The sequence below is a fragment of the Coregonus clupeaformis genome, chromosome 2, assembly GCF_020615455.1.
Source record: "Coregonus clupeaformis isolate EN_2021a chromosome 2, ASM2061545v1, whole genome shotgun sequence".
Taxonomy (NCBI): domain Eukaryota; kingdom Metazoa; phylum Chordata; class Actinopteri; order Salmoniformes; family Salmonidae; genus Coregonus; species Coregonus clupeaformis.
This window is the reverse complement of record NC_059193.1, coordinates 12,305,466-12,323,868: the sequence shown is the minus strand read 5'-3', so window position 1 is coordinate 12,323,868 and position 18,403 is coordinate 12,305,466. Positions and strand designations below refer to the sequence as shown.

The window sequence follows — 18,403 nt, the reverse complement described above, 5'->3', positions numbered from 1 at the left end:
CCTCTCTCTCTCTATCGCTCTCTACCTCTCTCTTCCATTCCTCTCTCTCTCTCTACCTTTCTCTTCCATTCCTCTCTCTCTCTATCTCTCTCTACCTCTCTCTTCCATTCCTATCTCTCTACCTCTCTCTTCCATTCCTCTCTCTCTCTATCTCTCTCTACCTCTCTCTTCCATTCCTCTCTCTCTCTATCTCTCTCTACCTCTCTCTTCCATTCCTCTCTCTACCTCTATCTCTCTCTACCTCTCTCTTCCATTCCTCTCTCTCTCTCTACCTCTTTCTTCCATTCCTCTCTCTCTCTATCTCTCTCTACCCCTCTCTTCCATTCCTCTCTCTCTACCTCTCTCTCATCCATTATTCTCTCTCTCTTGTCTGTTCTCTCCAGGGTTTCTTTCGTAAAGGTAAAGTGTTACTGGAGATGGGCCGTCAGTCTGAAGCCCTGATCCAGTTCCACCGCTGTCTCAAACTACAGGCCGACTTCACTCCTGCCAAGAGCCAGATTAAAAAGGTCAGTAGCTATAGCCAACACTGACTGGCTCATTTACTGACTGGATCATTTACTGACTATTTACTACTGACTGGCTCATTTACTGACTGTTTACTACCGACTGGCTCATTTACTGACTGTTTACCAAATCACTGGTCCAGTCACTCACTGACTGTCTGCATGACTGTTCTTCACTGTCTCATTCAGTCTCACTAGCTGAGTGTGTCAGTGACTGCCTGGCTGAATGACTGTATGGGGTCAGGTTCTAGGAATGCTTTAAGGAATGGAATGCCTTGGAACAGTGTTAGACAATCTAAACACGTACTGTGAACAGCAGGGGTGGGCAATCATTCAGCTCCAGGGCCACTTTGGGATTTCAAAATTCAGCGGAGGGCAGCACATTTTCTTCCAGACCGATTTGTTTGTCAAAAGCGATTTGCGGGCCAGAAAAAGGGCAGTTATTTGAAAACGTATAGGTCCATTATAATGGATGGATATATTGATTGATCTGTGTGTCTGTTTCCCCTGGTCAGATCCTGGAGGAGGAGGGCATGTCAGTGCCAGAGGAGGTGCCCCAGATCCTCCAGGTGGTCTCGGAGTACCTCCGAGACCCCTGCCCCCCCATCACAAGCCTCTTCCCCGCAGGACCCACACAAAGCCACACACACGCCGAAAGCCTCCGATTCCCTCAGGAGGAGGGGGCAGACGGGGACAGGAGAGGAGACTCGGAGACCGGGTCAAAGGTGAAACATGGTACCAGTACAGAGTGCTGTCTCAGTCTCTGTCAGGCCGTGTCCTTCCTCCCTTCAGCCGAGGATGATGAGGAGATGATGATGAGGAAGGAGGAGCGGCACAGCAGGGGTACATAGAGCACACACACACACACATACACACACACTGGAAAAGAGAATAGACACATGTTGATGGTTGATATTGGTTCTATGTTGTCTCCCTCAGGAGGCTGCAGTCTGGACAGAAAATACTCTCTGAGTGTCCTCACTGTGTCTGACTTTGAATGTCCCCTCTGTATCAGGTTAGTAGTTTGTGTAGGTGGTACATCCTATGGAGTCTTGTGGTACTGTGTTATTGTAGAGAAACTTTGTGCTGTACTCTGATCTTAGTGCTGTACCTCTACAGGTTGTTCTATGAGCCAGTGACCACTCCCTGTGGACACACCTTCTGTAGGACCTGCCTCGAGAGAAGCCTGGACCACAACCTCCGCTGCCCCCTCTGCAAACAGCCACTACAGGAGGTAACTAGGGCCTACGTAACTGTGGTCTACGTAACTGTGGTCTACGTAACTAGGGTCTACGTAACTAGGGTCTACGTAACTAGGGTCTACGCAACTAGGGTCTACGTAACTAGGGTCTACGTAACTAGGGTATACGCAACTAGGGTCTACGTAACTAGGGTCTACGCAACTAGGGTCTACGTAACTAGGGTCTACGTAACTAGGGTCTACGTAACTGTAGTCTACGTAACTAGGGTCTACGCAACTAGGGTCTACGTAACTGTGGTCTACGTAACTGTGGTCTACATAACTAGGGTCTACGCAACTAGGGTCTACGTAACTAGGGTCTACGCAACTAGGGTCTACGTAACTGTAGTCTACGCAACTAGGGTCTACGTAACTAGGGTCTACGCAACTAGGGTCTACGTAACTAGGGTCTACGTAACTGTAGTCTACGCAACTAGGGTCTACGTAACTAGGGTCTACGTAACTAGGGTCTACGCAACTAGGGTCTACGTAACTAGGGTCTACGCAACTAGGGTCTACGTAACTAGGGTCTACGTAACTAGGGTCTACGTAACTGTAGTCTACGTAACTAGGGTCTACGCAACTAGGGTCTACGTAACTAGGGTCTACGTAACTAGGGTCTACGCAACTAGGGTCTACGCAACTAGAGTCTACGTAACTGTAGTCTACGCAACTAGGGTCTACGTAACTAGGGTCTACGCAACTAGGGTCTACGTAACTAGGGTCTACGTAACTGTAGTCTACGCAACTAGGGTCTACGTAACTAGGGTCTACGCAACTAGGGTCTACGTAACTAGGGTCTACGTAACTGTAGTCTACGCAACTAGGGTCTACGTAACTAGGGTCTACGCAACTAGGGTCTACGTAACTAGGGTCTACGCAACTAGGGTCTACGTAACTACGGTCTACGCAACTAGGGTCTACGTAACTAGGGTCTACGCAACTAGGGTCTACGTAACTAGGGTCTACGTAACTGTAGTCTACGCAACTAGGGTCTACGTAACTAGGGTCTACGCAACTAGGGTCTACGTAACTAGGGTCTACGTAACTAGGGTCTACGCAACTAGGGTCTACGTAACTAGGGTCTACGCAACTAGGGTCTACGTAACTGTAGTCTACGCAACTAGGGTCTACGTAACTAGGGGTCTACGCAACTAGGGTCTACGTAACTAGGGGTCTACGTAACTGTAGTCTACGCAACTAGGGTCTACGTAACTAGGGTCTACGCAACTGGGTCTACGTAACTAGGGGTCTACGCAACTAGGGGTCTACGTAACTATGGTCTACGCAACTAGGGGTCTACGTAACTAGGGTCTACGCAACTAGGGTCTACGTAACTAGGGTCTACGCAACTAGGGTCTACGCAACTAGGGTCTACGTAACTGTAGTCTACGCAACTAGGGTCTACGTAACTAGGGTCTACGCAACTAGGGTCTACGTAACTAGGGTCTACGCAACTAGGGTCTACATAACTAGGGTCTACGCAACTAGGGTCTACGCAACTAGGGTCTACGTAACTAGGGTCGACGCAACTAGGGTCTACGTAACTGTAGTCTACGCAACTAGGGTCTACGTAACTAGGGTCTACGCAACTAGGGTCTACGTAACTAGGGTCTACGTAACTGTAGTCTACGCAACTAGGGTCTACGTAACTAGGGTCTACGCAACTGGGGTCTACGTAACTAGGGTCTACGCAACTAGGGTCTACGTAACTACGGTCTACGCAACTAGGGTCTACGTAACTAGGGTCTACGCAACTAGGGTCTACGTAACTAGGGTCTACGCAACTAGGGTCTACGCAACTAGGGTCTACGTAACTGTAGTCTACGCAACTAGGGTCTACGTAACTAGGGTCTACGCAACTAGGGTCTACGTAACTAGGGTCTACGCAACTAGGGTCTACGTAACTAGGGTCTACGCAACTAGGGTCTACGCAACTAGGGTCTACGTAACTAGGGTCTACGCAACTAGGGTCTACGTAACTGTAGTCTACGCAACTAGGGTCTACGTAACTAGGGTCTACGCAACTAGGGTCTACGTAACTAGGGTCTACGTAACTAGGGTCTACGCAACTAGGGTCTACATAACTGTAGTCTACGTAACTAGGGTCTACGTAACTAGGGTCTACGCAACTAGGGTCTACGTAACTACGGTCTACGCAACTAGGGTCTACGTAACTAGGGTCTACGCAACTAGGGTCTACGTAACTAGGGTCTACGCAACTAGGGTCTACGCAACTAGGGTCTACGTAACTGTAGTCTACGCAACTAGGGTCTACGTAACTAGGGTCTACGCAACTAGGGTCTACGTAACTAGGGTCTACGCAACTAGGGTCTACATAACTAGGGTCTACGCAACTAGGGTCTACGCAACTAGGGTCTACGTAACTAGGGTCTACGCAACTAGGGTCTACGTAACTGTAGTCTACGCAACTAGGGTCTACGTAACTAGGGTCTACGCAACTAGGGTCTACGTAACTAGGGTCTACGTAACTGTAGTCTACGCAACTAGGGTCTACGTAACTAGGGTCTACGCAACTAGGGTCTACGTAACTAGGGTCTACGCAACTAGGGTCTACGTAACTACGGTCTACGCAACTAGGGTCTACGTAACTAGGGTCTACGCAACTAGGGTCTACGTAACTAGGGTCTACGCAACTAGGGTCTACGCAACTAGGGTCTACGTAACTGTAGTCTACGCAACTAGGGTCTACGTAACTAGGGTCTACGCAACTAGGGTCTAGGTAACTAGGGTCTACGCAACTAGGGTCTACGTAACTAGGGTCTACGCAACTAGGGTCTACGCAACTAGGGTCTACGTAACTAGGGTCTACGCAACTAGGATCTACGTAACTGTAGTCTACGCAACTAGGGTCTACGTAACTAGGGTCTACGCAACTAGGGTCTACGTAACTAGGGTCTACGTAACTAGGGTCTACGCAACTAGGGTCTACATAACTGTAGTCTACGTAACTAGGGTCTACGTAACTACAGTGCCTTGCAAAAATATTCAGTATTCATATTTTATTGTGTTACAAAGTGGGATTAAAATTGATTTAACTGACATTTTTTGTCAACAATCTACACCAAATACTATGTAATATGGAATATATACACTGCTCAAAAAAATAAAGGGAACACTTAAAAAACACGTCCTAGATCTGAATGAATGAAATAATCTTATTAAATACTTTTTTCTTTACATAGTTGAATGTGCTGACAACAAAATCACACAAAAATTATCAATGGAAATCAAATTTATCAACCTATGGAGGTCTGGATTTGGAGTCACCCTCAAAATTAAAGTGGAAAACCACACTACAGGCTGATCCAACTTTGATGTAATGTCCTTAAAACAAGTCAAAATGAGGCTCAGTAGTGTGTGTGGCCTCCACGTGCCTGTATGACCTCCCTACAACGCCTGGGCAAGCTCCTGATGAGGTGGCGGATGGTCTCCTGAGGGATCTCCTCCCAGACCAGGACTAAAGCATCCGCCAACTCCTGGACAGTCTGTGGTGCAACGTGGCGTTGGTGGATGGAGCGAGACATGATGTCCCAGATGTGCTCAATTGGATTCAGGTCTGGGGAACGGGCGGGCCAGTCCATAGCATCAATGCCTTCCTCTTGCAGGAACTGCTGACACACTCCAGCCACATGAGGTCTAGCATTGTCTTGCATTAGGAGGAACCCAGGGCCAACCGCACCAGCATATGGTCTCACAAGGGGTCTGAGGATCTCATCTCAGTACCTAATGGCAGTCAGGCTACCTCTGGCGAGCACATGGAGGGCTGTGTGGCCCCCCAAAGAAATGCCACCCCACACCATGACTGACCCACCGCCAAACCGGTCATGCTGGAGGATGTTGCAGGCAGCAGAACGTTCTCCACGGCGTCTCCAGACTCTGTCACGTCTGTCACATGTGCTCAGTGTGAACCTGCTTTCATCTATGAAGAGCACAGGGCGCCTGTGGCGAATTTGCCAATCTTGGTGTTCTCTGGCAAATGCCAAACGTCCTGCACGGTGTTGGGCTGTAAGCACATCCCCCACCTGTGGACATCGGGCCCTCATACCACCCTCATGGAGTCTGTTTCTGACCGTTTGAGCAGACACATGCACATTTGTGGCCTGCAGGAGGTCATTTTGCAGGGCTCTGCCAGTGCTCCTCCTGCTCCTCCTTGCACAAAGGTGGGGGTAGCGGTCCTGCTGCTGGGTTGTTGCCCTCCTACGGCCTCCTCCACGTCTCCTGATGTACTGGCCTGTCTCCTGGTAGCGCCTCCATGCTCTGGACACTACGCTGACAGACACAGCAAACCTTCTTGCCACAGCTCGCATTGATGTGCCATCCTGGATGAGCTGCACTACCTGAGCCACTTGTGTGGGTTGTAGACTCCGTCTCATGCTACCACTAGAGTGAAAGCACCGCCAGCATTCAAAAGTGACCAAAACATCAGCCAGGAAGCATAGGAACTGAGAAGTGGTCTGTGGTCACCACCTGCAGAACCAGTTCTTTATTGGGGGTGTCTTGCTAATTGCCTATAATTTCCACCTGTTGTCTATTCCATTTGCACAACAGCATGTGACATTTATTGTCAATCAGTGTTGCTTCCTAAGTGGACAGTTTGATTTCACAGAAGTGTGATTGACTTGGAGTTACATTGTGTTGTTTAAGTGTTCCCTTTATTTTTTTGAGCAGTGTATATATATATTTTTTAAGATAAAAAAAAAATTCATAAGTAAAATATAGTCGTTGCATACTGTATGTATTCAGGCCCTTTGTTTAGGCAAGCCTAAATTACTTCTGTAAGGTCCCTCACACAGATTCAACTACAATGACCAGGGAGCTTTTCGAAAGCCTCATAAAGAAGGGCAGTGATTGGTAGATGGGTAACATGAACAAATCAGACATTGAATATCTCTTTAAGCATGGTCAAGTTAATACAGTGAGGGAAAAAAGTATTTGATCCCCTGCTGATTTTGTACGTTTGCCCACTGACAAAGACATGATCAGTCTATAATTTTATGCAACAAATATATTTTAGTTATTTAATTTCTATGAATCGTTGTTCTTCTTGTTCTTCCACTTCGACATTGGAGTATTTTATGTAAATTGTTGACAAAAAATTACACTGAAATCGATTTTAATCCCACTTTGAAACACAATAAAATGTGAAGAAATCCAAGGGGTCTTGTGACGCATACTGAGTATACGAAGAGGCAGGACGCAGACACAGGAATTAACAAGGTCAAGGTTTACTTAACAATGTGCAAGAGAAAATTACAAAGAAAGAGTAAACGACACAAAGCTTAACAATCACACACATCATCATCCAGAACAGTCCAGGGCTAAATAGGGGTGGTGATGAGATGATGAGGTGCAGGTGCGCTGGAGGTGATTAGGGTGCGTTGGGTTTCCATTCCGGTGTTGCCAAGGTGGTGTGCTCAGACCAGTGGCTCAGTAGACCGGCGAATCAGAGCTCCGGAGGGGAGCAATGGGAGGAGACGTGACAGTACCCACCCCCGGACACTGGTCAGGAGGACGACCCCGAGGAGCGGGCCGGTCAGGGCGGCGACAGTGGAAGTCCCAAATTAGGTTGGGGTCCAGAGCATCCTCAGCCGGAACCCAGCTCCTCTCCTCAGCACCATACCCCTCCCAGTCCTTCAGGTAATGGAGCCGTCCCCCACGGAACCTGGAGTCCAGCAGGTCCCTGACCGCATACGCCGGACTCCCATCAATGTCCAGGGGCGGAGGAGTCGTACCCGGGGGACGGCATCCACCAGAGGACCAGGAACCACCGGCCTGAGGAGAGACACATGAAAAGTGGGTGAGACACAGTAGTGAGGGAGAAGGAGCAGCCGGTATGATACCTCATTTATCTGCCGGAGGACCTTAAACGGCCCCACAAACCGGGGGCTCAGTTTCTTGCAGGGCAGGCGGAGAGGGAGCCAGACACGATCCCCAGGCTGGAATACAGGGGCCTCACTGCGGTGGCGGTCGGCTTGGTCCTTCTGCCGATGAATGGCCCTCTGGAGATGGACATGGGTGGCGTCCCAGACCTGTCCGGCCCTGTGGAACCACTCGTCGACAGCGGGCGCATCGGTCTGGCTGGGTGTCCAAGGGGCCAGGGCCGGCTGGTACCCCAGGACGCACTGGAAGGGAGTGAGCCCCGTGGAGGAGTGAACGAGGGAGTTCTGGGCATATTCTGCCCAGGGAAGAAACCTCGCCCACTCACCCTGCCGGTCCTGGAAGTGGCAACGAAGAAACCTCCCCAGCTCCTGGTTCATGCGCTCCACCTGCCCATTCGACTGAGGCCTATACCCGGAAGTGAGGCTGGCCCCGATCTACTCCAGGAAAGCCTTCCACACTCGGTAGGTGAATTGGGGGCCACGGTCCGAGACAATGTCCTCCGGAAGTCCATAATGCCAGAAGACCTGTTGGAACAGGACCTCAGCGACCTGGAGAGCAGAAGGAAGACCAGTTAGTGGCAAAAAACAGCATGATTTGGAGAACCGATCTACGACCACCATGACTGTGGTGAAGCTGTCAGAACGTGGAAGGTCGGTGACAAAGTCTATGGACAGGTGTGACCAAGGTTGCTGAGGCACTGGGAGAGGAACTAGTTTGCCTGCTGGGGCGTTCCGAGGTGTCTTCATTTGGGCACATACGGAACAGGAGTTGACATAGCGGGAGACATCAGAAGCCAAGGTGGACCACCAGTATTTTTGGGCTAGAGAATGCAGGGTGCGCGTAATACCAAAGTGCCCTGCCGTAAGGGTGGTGTGCGCCCAGAACAGCAGGCGGTCACGGACACTGGTGGGTACATACACGCACCCTGGAGGGGCTTTGGCAGGCGCTGGGTCCTCCTGAGCCGCAAGGCGGATGTCTTCGTCCACATCCCTAACGACAGGAGCAACAATGAGAGACGAGGGCATGATAGGACCCCCCAGATCCTTCCTTTCTCCGGTATGGTGCATCCTGGAGAGTGCGTCGGCCTTCACATTCTGGGATCCTGGGCGGTAGGACAGAATGAATTGGAAGCGAGTGAGAAATTGGGCCCGCCTGGCTTGACGAGAGTTCATCCGTTTCGCTGCCCGTATGTGCTCCAAATTCCAGTGGTCAGTAAGAATCCGGAATGGATGGACTGCGCCCTCCAGCCAGTGTCTCCATTCCTCCAGAGCAAGGACCACCGCCAACAGCTCCCTGTCTCCAACTCCATAGTTCCTCTCTGTGGGGGTAAGCTGGGAGAAGACCGCACCCACGCCCTCCTCCGATGCATCCACCTCCAGGATGAAAGGACGAGATGGATCTGGGTGTTTTAGGATGGGCGCTGTGGTGAACCTCTCCTTCAGCCTCTTGAAGGCAGCATCAGCCTCAGGATTCCAGGCCAGCTTCTGAGGCCCACCCTTAAGGAGAGAGTTGAGCGGGGCGGCTATGTAGCTGAATGACCTGATGAAACGCCGGTAGAAATTAGCGAAGCCCAGGAAGCTCTGTAGGCCATTGATGGTGGTGGGAACTGGCCATGACCTGACGCCGTCTGTCTTCACTCCTTCCATGAACACCCCCATAGGACTGATCCGGTATCCCAGGAAGGAGATGGCCTGTTGGTGGAATTCGCATTTCTCCCCCTTCACCAACAGGCTGTGTTCCCGGAGGCGGAGTAGGACAGCTCGGACATCCCTGACGTGCTCCTCGAACGTAGCCGAGTAGATCAGGATATCGTCGATGTACACCACCACCTGTCTACTCAGCATGTCCCGAACAAGTCATTGACGAAGGACTGGAACACAGAAGGTGCGTTGGCGAGGCCGTAAGGGCATGACGCAGTATTCATAGTGGCCTGAGGTAGTGCTGAATGCCGTCTTCCACTCGTCTCCTTCCCGGATTCGGATCAGGTTGTAGGCACTCCTCAGGTCCAATTTGGTAAAGTACCGGCCCGCTCGTAGCTGCTCGATGGCTGACGGAACCAGAGGGATGGGGTACCGGTACTTGGTGGTGACTGCGTTCAGGCCCCTGTAGTCAATGCAGGGTCTCAGTCCTCCGTCTTTTTTGGCCACGAAGAAGAAGCTGGCGGAGGCAGGAGAGGTAGAGCGTCTGATGAACCCCTGTTTCAGGGTCTCTGCCACATACAGTGGGGAAAAAAAAGTATTTAGTCAGCCACCAATTGTGCAAGTTCTCCCACTTAAAAAGATGAGAGAGGCCTGTAATTTTCATCATAGGTACACGTCAACTATGACAGACAAATTGAGAAGAAGAAAAATCCAGAGAATCACATTGTAGGATTTTTAATGAATTTATTTGCAAATTATGGTGGAAAATAAGTATTTGGTCACCTACAAACAAGCAAGATTTATGGCTCTCACAGACCTGTAACTTCTTCTTTAAGAGGCTCCTCTGTCCTCCACTCGTTACTTGTATTAATGGCACCTGTTTGAACTTGTTATCAGTATAAAAGACACCTGTCCACAACCTCAAACAGTCACACTCCAAACTCCACTATGGCCAAGACCAAAGAGCTGTCAAAGGACACAAGAAACAAAATTGTAGACCTGCACCAGGCTGAATCTGCAATAGGTAAGCAGCTTGGTTTGAAGAAATCAACTGTGGGAGCAAATATTAGGAAATGGAAGACATACAAGACCACTGATAATCTCCCTCGATCTGGGGCTCCACGCAAGATCTCACCCCGTGGGGTCAAAATTATCACAAGAACGGTGAGCAAAAATCCCAGAACCACACGGGGGGGACCTAGTGAATGACCTGCAGAGAGCTGGGACCAAAGTAACAAAGCCTACCATCAGTAACACACTACGCCGCCAGGGACTCAAATCCTGCAGTGCCAGACGTGTCCCCCTGCTTAAGCCAGTACATGTCCAGGCCCATCTGAAGTTTGCTAGAGTGCATTTGGATGATCCAGAAGAGGATTGGGAGAATGTCATATGGTCAGATGAAACCAAAATAGAACTTTTTGGTAAAAACTCAACTTGTCGTGTTTGGAGGACAAAGAATGCTGAGTTGCATCCAAAGAACACCATACCTACTGTGAAGCATGGGGGTGGAAACATCATGCTTTGGAGCTGTTTTTCTGCAAAGGGACCAGGATGACTGATCCGTGTAAAGGAAAGAATGAATGGGGCCATGTATCGTGAGGTTTTGAATAAAAACCTCCTTCCATCAGCAAGTGCATTGAAGATGAAACGTGGCTGGGTCTTTCAGCATGACAATGATCCCAAACACACCGCCCGGGCAACGAAGGAGTGGCTTCATAAGAAGCATTTCAAGGTCCTGGAGTGGCCTAGCCAGTCTCCAGATCTCAACCCCATAGAAAATCTTTGGAGGGAGTTGAAAGTCTGTGTTGCCCAGCGACAGCCCCAAAACATCACTGCTCTAGAGGAGATCTGCATGGAGGAATGGGCCAAAATACCAGCAGCAGTGTGTGAAAACCTTGTGAAGACTTACAGAAAACGTTTGACCTGTGTCATTGCCAACAAAGGGTATATAACAAAGTATTGATAAAGTTTTGTTATTGACCAAATACTTATTTTCCACCATAATTTGCAAATAAATTCATTAAAATTCCTACAATGTGATTTTCTGGAAAAAAAATTCTCATTTTGTCTGTCATAGTTGACGTGTACCTATGATGAAAATTACAGGCCTCTCTCATCTTTTTAAGTGGGAGAACTTGCACAATTGGTGGCTGACTAAATACTTTTTTTCCCCACTGTACTTCTCCATGGCCTCAGTCTCCGCCATGGAAAGGGGGTAAATGCGACTCGTCGGGCGGTGTTGTCCCTCCAGCAGGTCAATGGTGCAGTCCCAGGGCCTGTGAGGAGGGAGACACGTAGCCTTGGAGGCAGCGAAGACATCGGAGAGATCTGCCTACTCACGTGGAATGTTGGGCTGGAGGGCGGACTCCGGACTCTCCACTAACGTGGAACACAAACCACCGGCAGGCAGGTCTTCCGGCATGAGGTGGACCAGGCTGTGATCCTCTTGGTGCTCCAATTGATGGTTGGGTTGTGTAGTCTGAGCCAGGGAAATCCCAAGACGATCCGGTGAAGGGGTGACGTGACGATGTGGAATGACAGCTCCTCGTGGTGCACCGGTAGTGTGGGAATGGTGATGGTGATGGGAAGAGTGACGTGCGTAATGGTGCCTGATCCAAGGGGTTTATTGTCCAGTGAGGTGACGTGTAGCGGAGATGGCAGTGGCACGGTGGCAACCACCATTCAGAGACCAACTCCCTATCAATAAGGTTCCCCGCTGATCCGGAATCTATCATTGCGGTAGAAATGGAAGAGAAGGAATAACCAGTCACCGTTATGGGAACTAAAAACAATGGTTTTTTGATAGGAGCTGACGTAACACTCACGGAGCGGCGACGGGAGTCATACCGCCTAGATAGGGAGACGCCAGGAGATCTGTGGTGCCTGGTGGTGTAGGGGGTACTGCCCACCTCCATGGGTGAGGACTCGGAAGCAGGGCGGCTTCCATAGCTCAGATGGGGTGAGTGTCGAGGCTCCGGGAGGTGTTGGGAACGCCGTCTCTCTCTCAACATGTCGTCAAGACGGATGGACTTGGTGATGAGGGTATCAAGGTCCATCTCGTCGTCCCGACATGCGAGTTCCGTCTTGATGTCCTCCCGTCTGAAGGCCGTGCGCAGAGCACGCTCATTCCAGCCGGAAGACGCCGCCACCGTGCGGAAGCTCAGAGCGTACTCGGACGCAGGCCCCTCTCTCTGTTGTAGATGGAGGAGACGCTCACCCTTGTCCTTTCCCTCCGTGGGATGATCAAACACCGCCCTGAACCTAGCGAGGAAGGTGGGGTAGGGAAGTGCCACTGCCTCCTCTCCTTCCCAGACTGCCGTGGCCCAATCCAGCGCCTTTCCTTTAAGAAGTGAAATCACCAGCGCTATCCTGGCTTGGTCAGATAGATATGCCCCAGGCTGACGCGCCAGATAAAGGGAAACCTGTAGCAGGAAGCCGCTACATTTAGTAGTTTTACCGTCATAGCGCTCCGGTAGGGCGAGGGTTCCCGCAGGAGTGGGTGATAGCACAGGAACAGGTGGATTGGGGGCACTCGCCGCACCCTGAGGTGGAACCGGAGCGCTGGGCAGATTATGCAGAGTTTGGAGCACTTCCTGCATGGCGGCGTTCAACTGGGCAAGCTGCTGCTGGTGCTGGTTGAGGCACTGGGAAACTCCTGCTCCATTTTCGTTTGGTGTGTGATTCTGTGACGCGTACTGAGTATAAGAAGAGGCAGGACGCAGACGCAGGAATTAACAAGGTCAGGGTTTACATAACAATGAGCAAGAGAAACAACAAAGAAAGAGTAAATGACACGAAGCTTAACAATCACACACAACATCATCCAGAACAGTCCAGGGCTAAATAGGGGTGGTGATGAGATGATGAGGTGCAGGTGCGCTGGAGGTGATTAGGGTGCGTTTGGTTTCCATTCCGGTGTTGCCGAGGTGGTGCGCTCAGACCGGTGGCTCAGTAGACCGGTGAATCAGAGCGCTGGAGGGGAGCAACAGGAGGAGACGTGACAGGTCTGAATCATTTTGCAAGGCACTGTATGTTCTACGTAACTAGGGCCTACGTAACTACGGTCTTCGTCTATGTACATAGTCTCTGGGCTCAATCAGAAACACATTGTATATAATTACAATGGAAGGATTGCTTTGTACTGTTGTTATGTTGCTACCGTGTTTATAACCCAAGGGGGAACACTTTAAATGGGATAAACTTATTTGTTACTTTTCTTCCCAATAATGCTGAATCACTTCCTGTTTCCTGTGTAGTACTTTAAGAACAGGAAGTACAACCCCACAGTGCTTCTGCAGGAGATCATGTCCCGCCTCTTCCCCCTGCAGCTGGCTGAGAGGAAGCAGGTCCACGAGACTGAGATGGCCGAACTCTCCAAGTGAGTCCTGTCGCTGACGCACTGTAACTAGGGGTAAACGGGGATCGATTGCGAACCCTCCCGGTTTGTTCTAGAATCTCCCAGAACTGTAGCCTAGCACGCAAACTGATTTCTATACGTTTCCCATTTGTGAGTGCAGCGTTCAGTCTGGTTTAACCAGGCTACGAAAATTGGCCCTTACCTGTAAAACGAGCTTTGGAACTATTTCTTAATGCCTGAATGAAATGAGAGACTGAAACACGAAAATGTTGATGGACAACTCACCCCAAGCTCGCCAGAATGAGCTTGGGGCGAGTTGGCAAACCTAATGGTAACTGTGGCAACAGGCATCAGGCTCCTTATACAGTAGAGAGTAGACATTGTGACCGTGAGGTCATTGGCAAGGCACCGCACACAGCAACAACACCAGCTGCTGGAGAACAGCAACACACCTCCTTAACGCCACTGTTACCCTGATGATGATTCTCTCTCTCTCTCTCTCTCTCTCTCTCTCTCTCTCTCTCTCTCTCTCTCTCTCTCTCTCTCTCTCTCTCTCTCTCTCTCTCTCTCTCTCTCTCTCTCTCTCTCTCTCTCTCTCTCTCTCTCTCTCTCTCTCTCGCTCTCTCTCTCTCTCGCTCTCTCTCTCTCTCTCGCTCTCTCTCTCTCTCTCAGTCTAACTAAGGACATCCCTATCTTTGTGTGTACGGTGGCGTACCCGGGCGTGCCCTGTCCTCTCCACATCTTCGAGCCTCGCTACCGCCTTATGATGAGACGATGCATGGAGACAGGCACCAAGAAGTTTGGCATGTGCAGCTACGAACATGGAAAAGGGTGGGTCGTGGATGTATACAATCTGAAAATACTGGTATGAAAATGAACCGTGTGTGTGTGTCTGACTGTGTGTGTCTGACTCGGTTTCCCTTTTTACAACTACTGTGCTGAGTCACACTGTGCTGAGTCACACTGAGCTGAGTCACACTGAGCTGAGTCACACTGTGCTGAGTCACACTGTGCTGAGTCACACTGAGCTGAGTCACACTGAGCTGAGTCACACTGAGCTGAGTCACACTGAGCTGAGTCACACTGTGGTGGGGCATCTGATTGTCTTTCACATGACCCTTTCAGTATGGTTCCAACAACTCTGTGTCTGAGTCTGTGTGTGTGTCTGACTCTGTGTGTATGTCTGACTCTGTGTGTGTCTGACTCTGTGTGTGTGTCTGACTGTGTGTGTGTGTGTGTCTGACTCTGTGTGTATGTCTGACTCTGTGTGTGTCTGACTGTGTGTGTGTCTGACTGTGTGTGTGTGTGTGTCTGACTCGGTGTGTGTCTGACTCGGTGTGTGTCTGACTCTGTGTGTGTCTGACTCGGTGTGTGTCTGACTCGGTGTGTGTGTGTGTCTGACTCGGTGTGTGTCTGTCTCGGTGTGTGTCTGACTCGGTGTGTGTCTGACTCGGTGTGTGTCTGACTCGGTGTGTGTCTGACTCGGTGTGTGTCTGACTCGTGTGTGTGTCTGACTCTGTGTGTGTCTGACTCGGTGTGTGTCTGACTCGGTGTGTGTCTGACTCGGTGTGTGTCTGACTCGGTGTGTGTCTGACTCTGTGTGTGTCTGACTCGGTGTGTGTCTGACTCGGTGTGTGTCTGACTCGGTGTGTGTCTGACTCGGTGTGTGTCTGACTCGGTGTGTGTCTGACTCTGTGTGTGTCTGACTCGGTGTGTGTCTGACTCGGTGTGTGTCTGACTCTGTGTGTGTCTGACTCGGTGTGTGTCTGACTCGGTGTGTGTCTGACTCGGTGTGTGTCTGACTCGGTGTGTGTCTGACTCGGTGTGTGTCTGACTCGGTGTGTGTCTGACTCGTGTGTGTGTCTGACTCGGTGTGTGTCTGACTCGGTGTGTGTCTGACTCTGTGTGTGTCTGACTCGGTGTGTGTCTGACTCGGTGTGTGTCTGACTCGGTGTGTGTCTGACTCGGTGTGTGTCTGACTCTGTGTGTGTCTGACTCTGTGTGTGTCTGACTCTGTGTGTGTCTGACTGTGTGTGTGTGTGTGTCTGACTCTGTGTGTGTCTGACTGTGTGTGTGTGTGTGTCTGACTCGGTGTGTGTCTGACTCGGTGTGTGTCTGACTCGGTGTGTGTCTGACTCGGTGTGTGTCTGACTCGGTGTGTGTCTGACTCGGTGTGTGTCTGACTCGGTGTGTGTCTGACTCGGTGTGTGTCTGACTCGGTGTGTGTCTGACTCGGTGTGTGTCTGACTCGGTGTGTGTCTGACTCGGTGTGTGTCTGACTCGGTGTGTGTGTGTATCCTCCAGATTTGCAGACTATGGCTGTATGCTGGAGATTCATAGCCTAGAGGTGTTGCCTGATGGTCGCTCCTATGTGGACTGTGTGGGAGGAAGTCGCTTCAGGGTCCTGAAGAGAGGACAGAGAGATGGATACCAAACCGCTGATATAGAGTACATGGAGGACCACAAGGTACACACACACACACTGAAGAGAGCTGGATACCACACCGCTGATATAGAATACATGGAGGACCACATGGTAAGTTACCAAAGGTTGTTCTAACCTAATCCTGGCCCTGGATGTCCCCTGTGAATGCAGTTTTTTGGTTCAATTTACCACTCCTTGGGAAGGTTACAAATGCTATTTTATTAGCTAGTCCTTCAGTGAGTGTTCCGCTGGTACTTTGCCTGTTTCCAAGCAACAGTTTGTAAAGGCAATGTTCAGCACTCTAGTGGATATACCTTAGGAGGGCATGGGAGAGAGAGGGAGAGAGCGGGAGAGAGAGAGGGAGAGAGGGAGGGAGGGGGAGGCAGAGGGAGAGAGAGGGAGGGAGAGAGGGAGGGAGAGAGAGAGGGAGAGGGAGAGTGAGAGAATTAGACACTAGATGAGTTCTGGTCTGGAAGGGATAGGTGATAGGCAAGGTCTGTGTGTGTGAGAGAGGAATCAAAGAAAGACTAAAGAGAGAGTTTGTTTCTATATTTAAAGGTTTGAACAGAATCAATTGTACTGTATGTATTTTTCATTGAGAATATCCTCCTATGTTCTTAGGCTGAGGGGTCAGAGTTCGAGCTGTTGCAGAGCCTCCATGACAGTGTGTATGAGCAGGCCCAGGACTGGTACACACGCCTCACCACACGCATCAGAGAACAGATCAGCAGACAGTATGGAACCATGCCTGACAAGGACGACAACATACAGGTACACACACACACACACACACACACACAGACAGACCTTGCTCTATCACCTACCACTTCCAGACCAGTACATATCTAATGTCTAATATCATCTATATCTCCCCATCGCTCTCTATCCTTTCTCACCCTGTCTCTCTCTCTCCCTTCTCTCTCTCCCTTCTCCCTTCTCTCTTCCTTCTCTCCCTTCTCTCTTCCTTCTCTCTCCCTGTCTCTCTCCCTGTCTCTCTCTCTCCCTTCTCTCTCTCCCCCTTCTCTCTCTCTCCCTTCTCTCTCTCTCCCTTCTCTCTCTCTCCCTTCTCTCTCTCTCCCTCTCCCTCTCTCTCCCTTCTCTCTCCCTGTCTCTCTCTCTCCCTTCTCTCTCCCTGTCTCTCTCCCTTCTCTCTCCGTCTCTCTCCCTGTCTCTCCCGGTCTCTTTCTCTCCCTGTCTCTCTCCCCTCTCTCTCCGTCTCTCTCCCTGTCTCTCCCGGTCTCTTTCTCTCCCTGTCTCTTTCCCTTCTCTCTCCGTCTCTCTCCCTGTCTCTCCCGGGCTCTTTCTCTCCCTGTCTCTCTCCCTTCTCTCTCCTTGTCTCTCTCTCTCCCTGTCTCCCTGTCTCTCTCTCTCACTGTCTCTCTCCCTTCTCTCTCTCTCCCTGTCTCTCCCTCTTCCTTCTCTCTCTCTCCCTTCTCTCTCCTTTCTCTCCCTGTCTCTCTCCCTCAGGCCTCCAACAATGGTCCAGCGTGGTGTTGGTGGTTGTTGTCAGTTCTCCAGCTGGACCCTGCCTACCAGACCACTGTCCTGTCTCTGCCCTCCCTCAAGGACCGCCTGGGACACCTGCGCATCGTTCTGGAGTACTTCTCCCAGAGCTAGAGAAGAGGAGGAGTATGAAGGAGATCGAGGGATACAGCTATACTGGTGTTTCTGATGCCTATCCAGTACCCTACACAGAGAGGAGAGTCTCTACAGACTGGATAATGTGAACCATACAAAATACAGACAGTACAGGCACACACACACACTAATATATCACACACACACACACACACACACTAATATATCACACACACACACACTAATATATCACACACACACACACACACTAATATATCACACACACACACACTAATATATCACACACACACATCCACTAAAATATCACACACACACACACACAAGAGCAGAAAGAGATTGTTTTATCACTTACATACAGTTGAAGTCGGAAGTTTACATACACCTTAGCCAAATACATTTAAACTCAGTTTTTCACAATTCCTGACATTTACTCCTAGTAAAAAATCCCTGTCTTAGGTCAGTTAGGATCACCACTTTATTTTAAGAATGTGAAATGTCAGAATAATAGTAGAGAGAATGATTTATTTCAGCTTTTATTTCTTTCATCACATTCCCAGTGGGTCAGAAGTTTACATACACTCAATTAGTATTTGGTAGCATTGCCTTTAAATTGTTTAACTTGGGTCAAACGTTTCGGTAGCCTTCCACAATAAATTGGGTGAATTTTGGCCCATTCCTCCTGACATAGCTGGTGTAAATGAGTCAGGTTTGTAGGCCTCCTTGCTCGCACACGCT

General features: G+C 50.1%; 1 protein-coding gene across 1 annotated transcript in view; it reads left to right on the top strand.

Moving 5' to 3' along the window:
- The window catches only part of lonrf1 (LON peptidase N-terminal domain and ring finger 1), a 28,778-nt gene extending 10,892 nt beyond the window's left edge, over nucleotides 1-17,886 (top strand). Inside the window, exons 3-11 of the mRNA XM_041844301.2 lie at nucleotides 384-506; nucleotides 1,019-1,346; nucleotides 1,443-1,518; nucleotides 1,623-1,737; nucleotides 13,544-13,665; nucleotides 14,317-14,475; nucleotides 15,949-16,111; nucleotides 16,691-16,840; nucleotides 17,537-17,886. Of these exons, the coding sequence (XP_041700235.1) occupies nucleotides 384-506; nucleotides 1,019-1,346; nucleotides 1,443-1,518; nucleotides 1,623-1,737; nucleotides 13,544-13,665; nucleotides 14,317-14,475; nucleotides 15,949-16,111; nucleotides 16,691-16,840; nucleotides 17,537-17,686 (1,386 nt within the window). The 3' untranslated portion in view covers nucleotides 17,687-17,886. The remainder of the gene's footprint in view (nucleotides 1-383; nucleotides 507-1,018; nucleotides 1,347-1,442; nucleotides 1,519-1,622; nucleotides 1,738-13,543; nucleotides 13,666-14,316; nucleotides 14,476-15,948; nucleotides 16,112-16,690; nucleotides 16,841-17,536) is intronic.
- The last annotated feature ends 517 nt before the right edge of the window (nucleotides 17,887-18,403 follow it).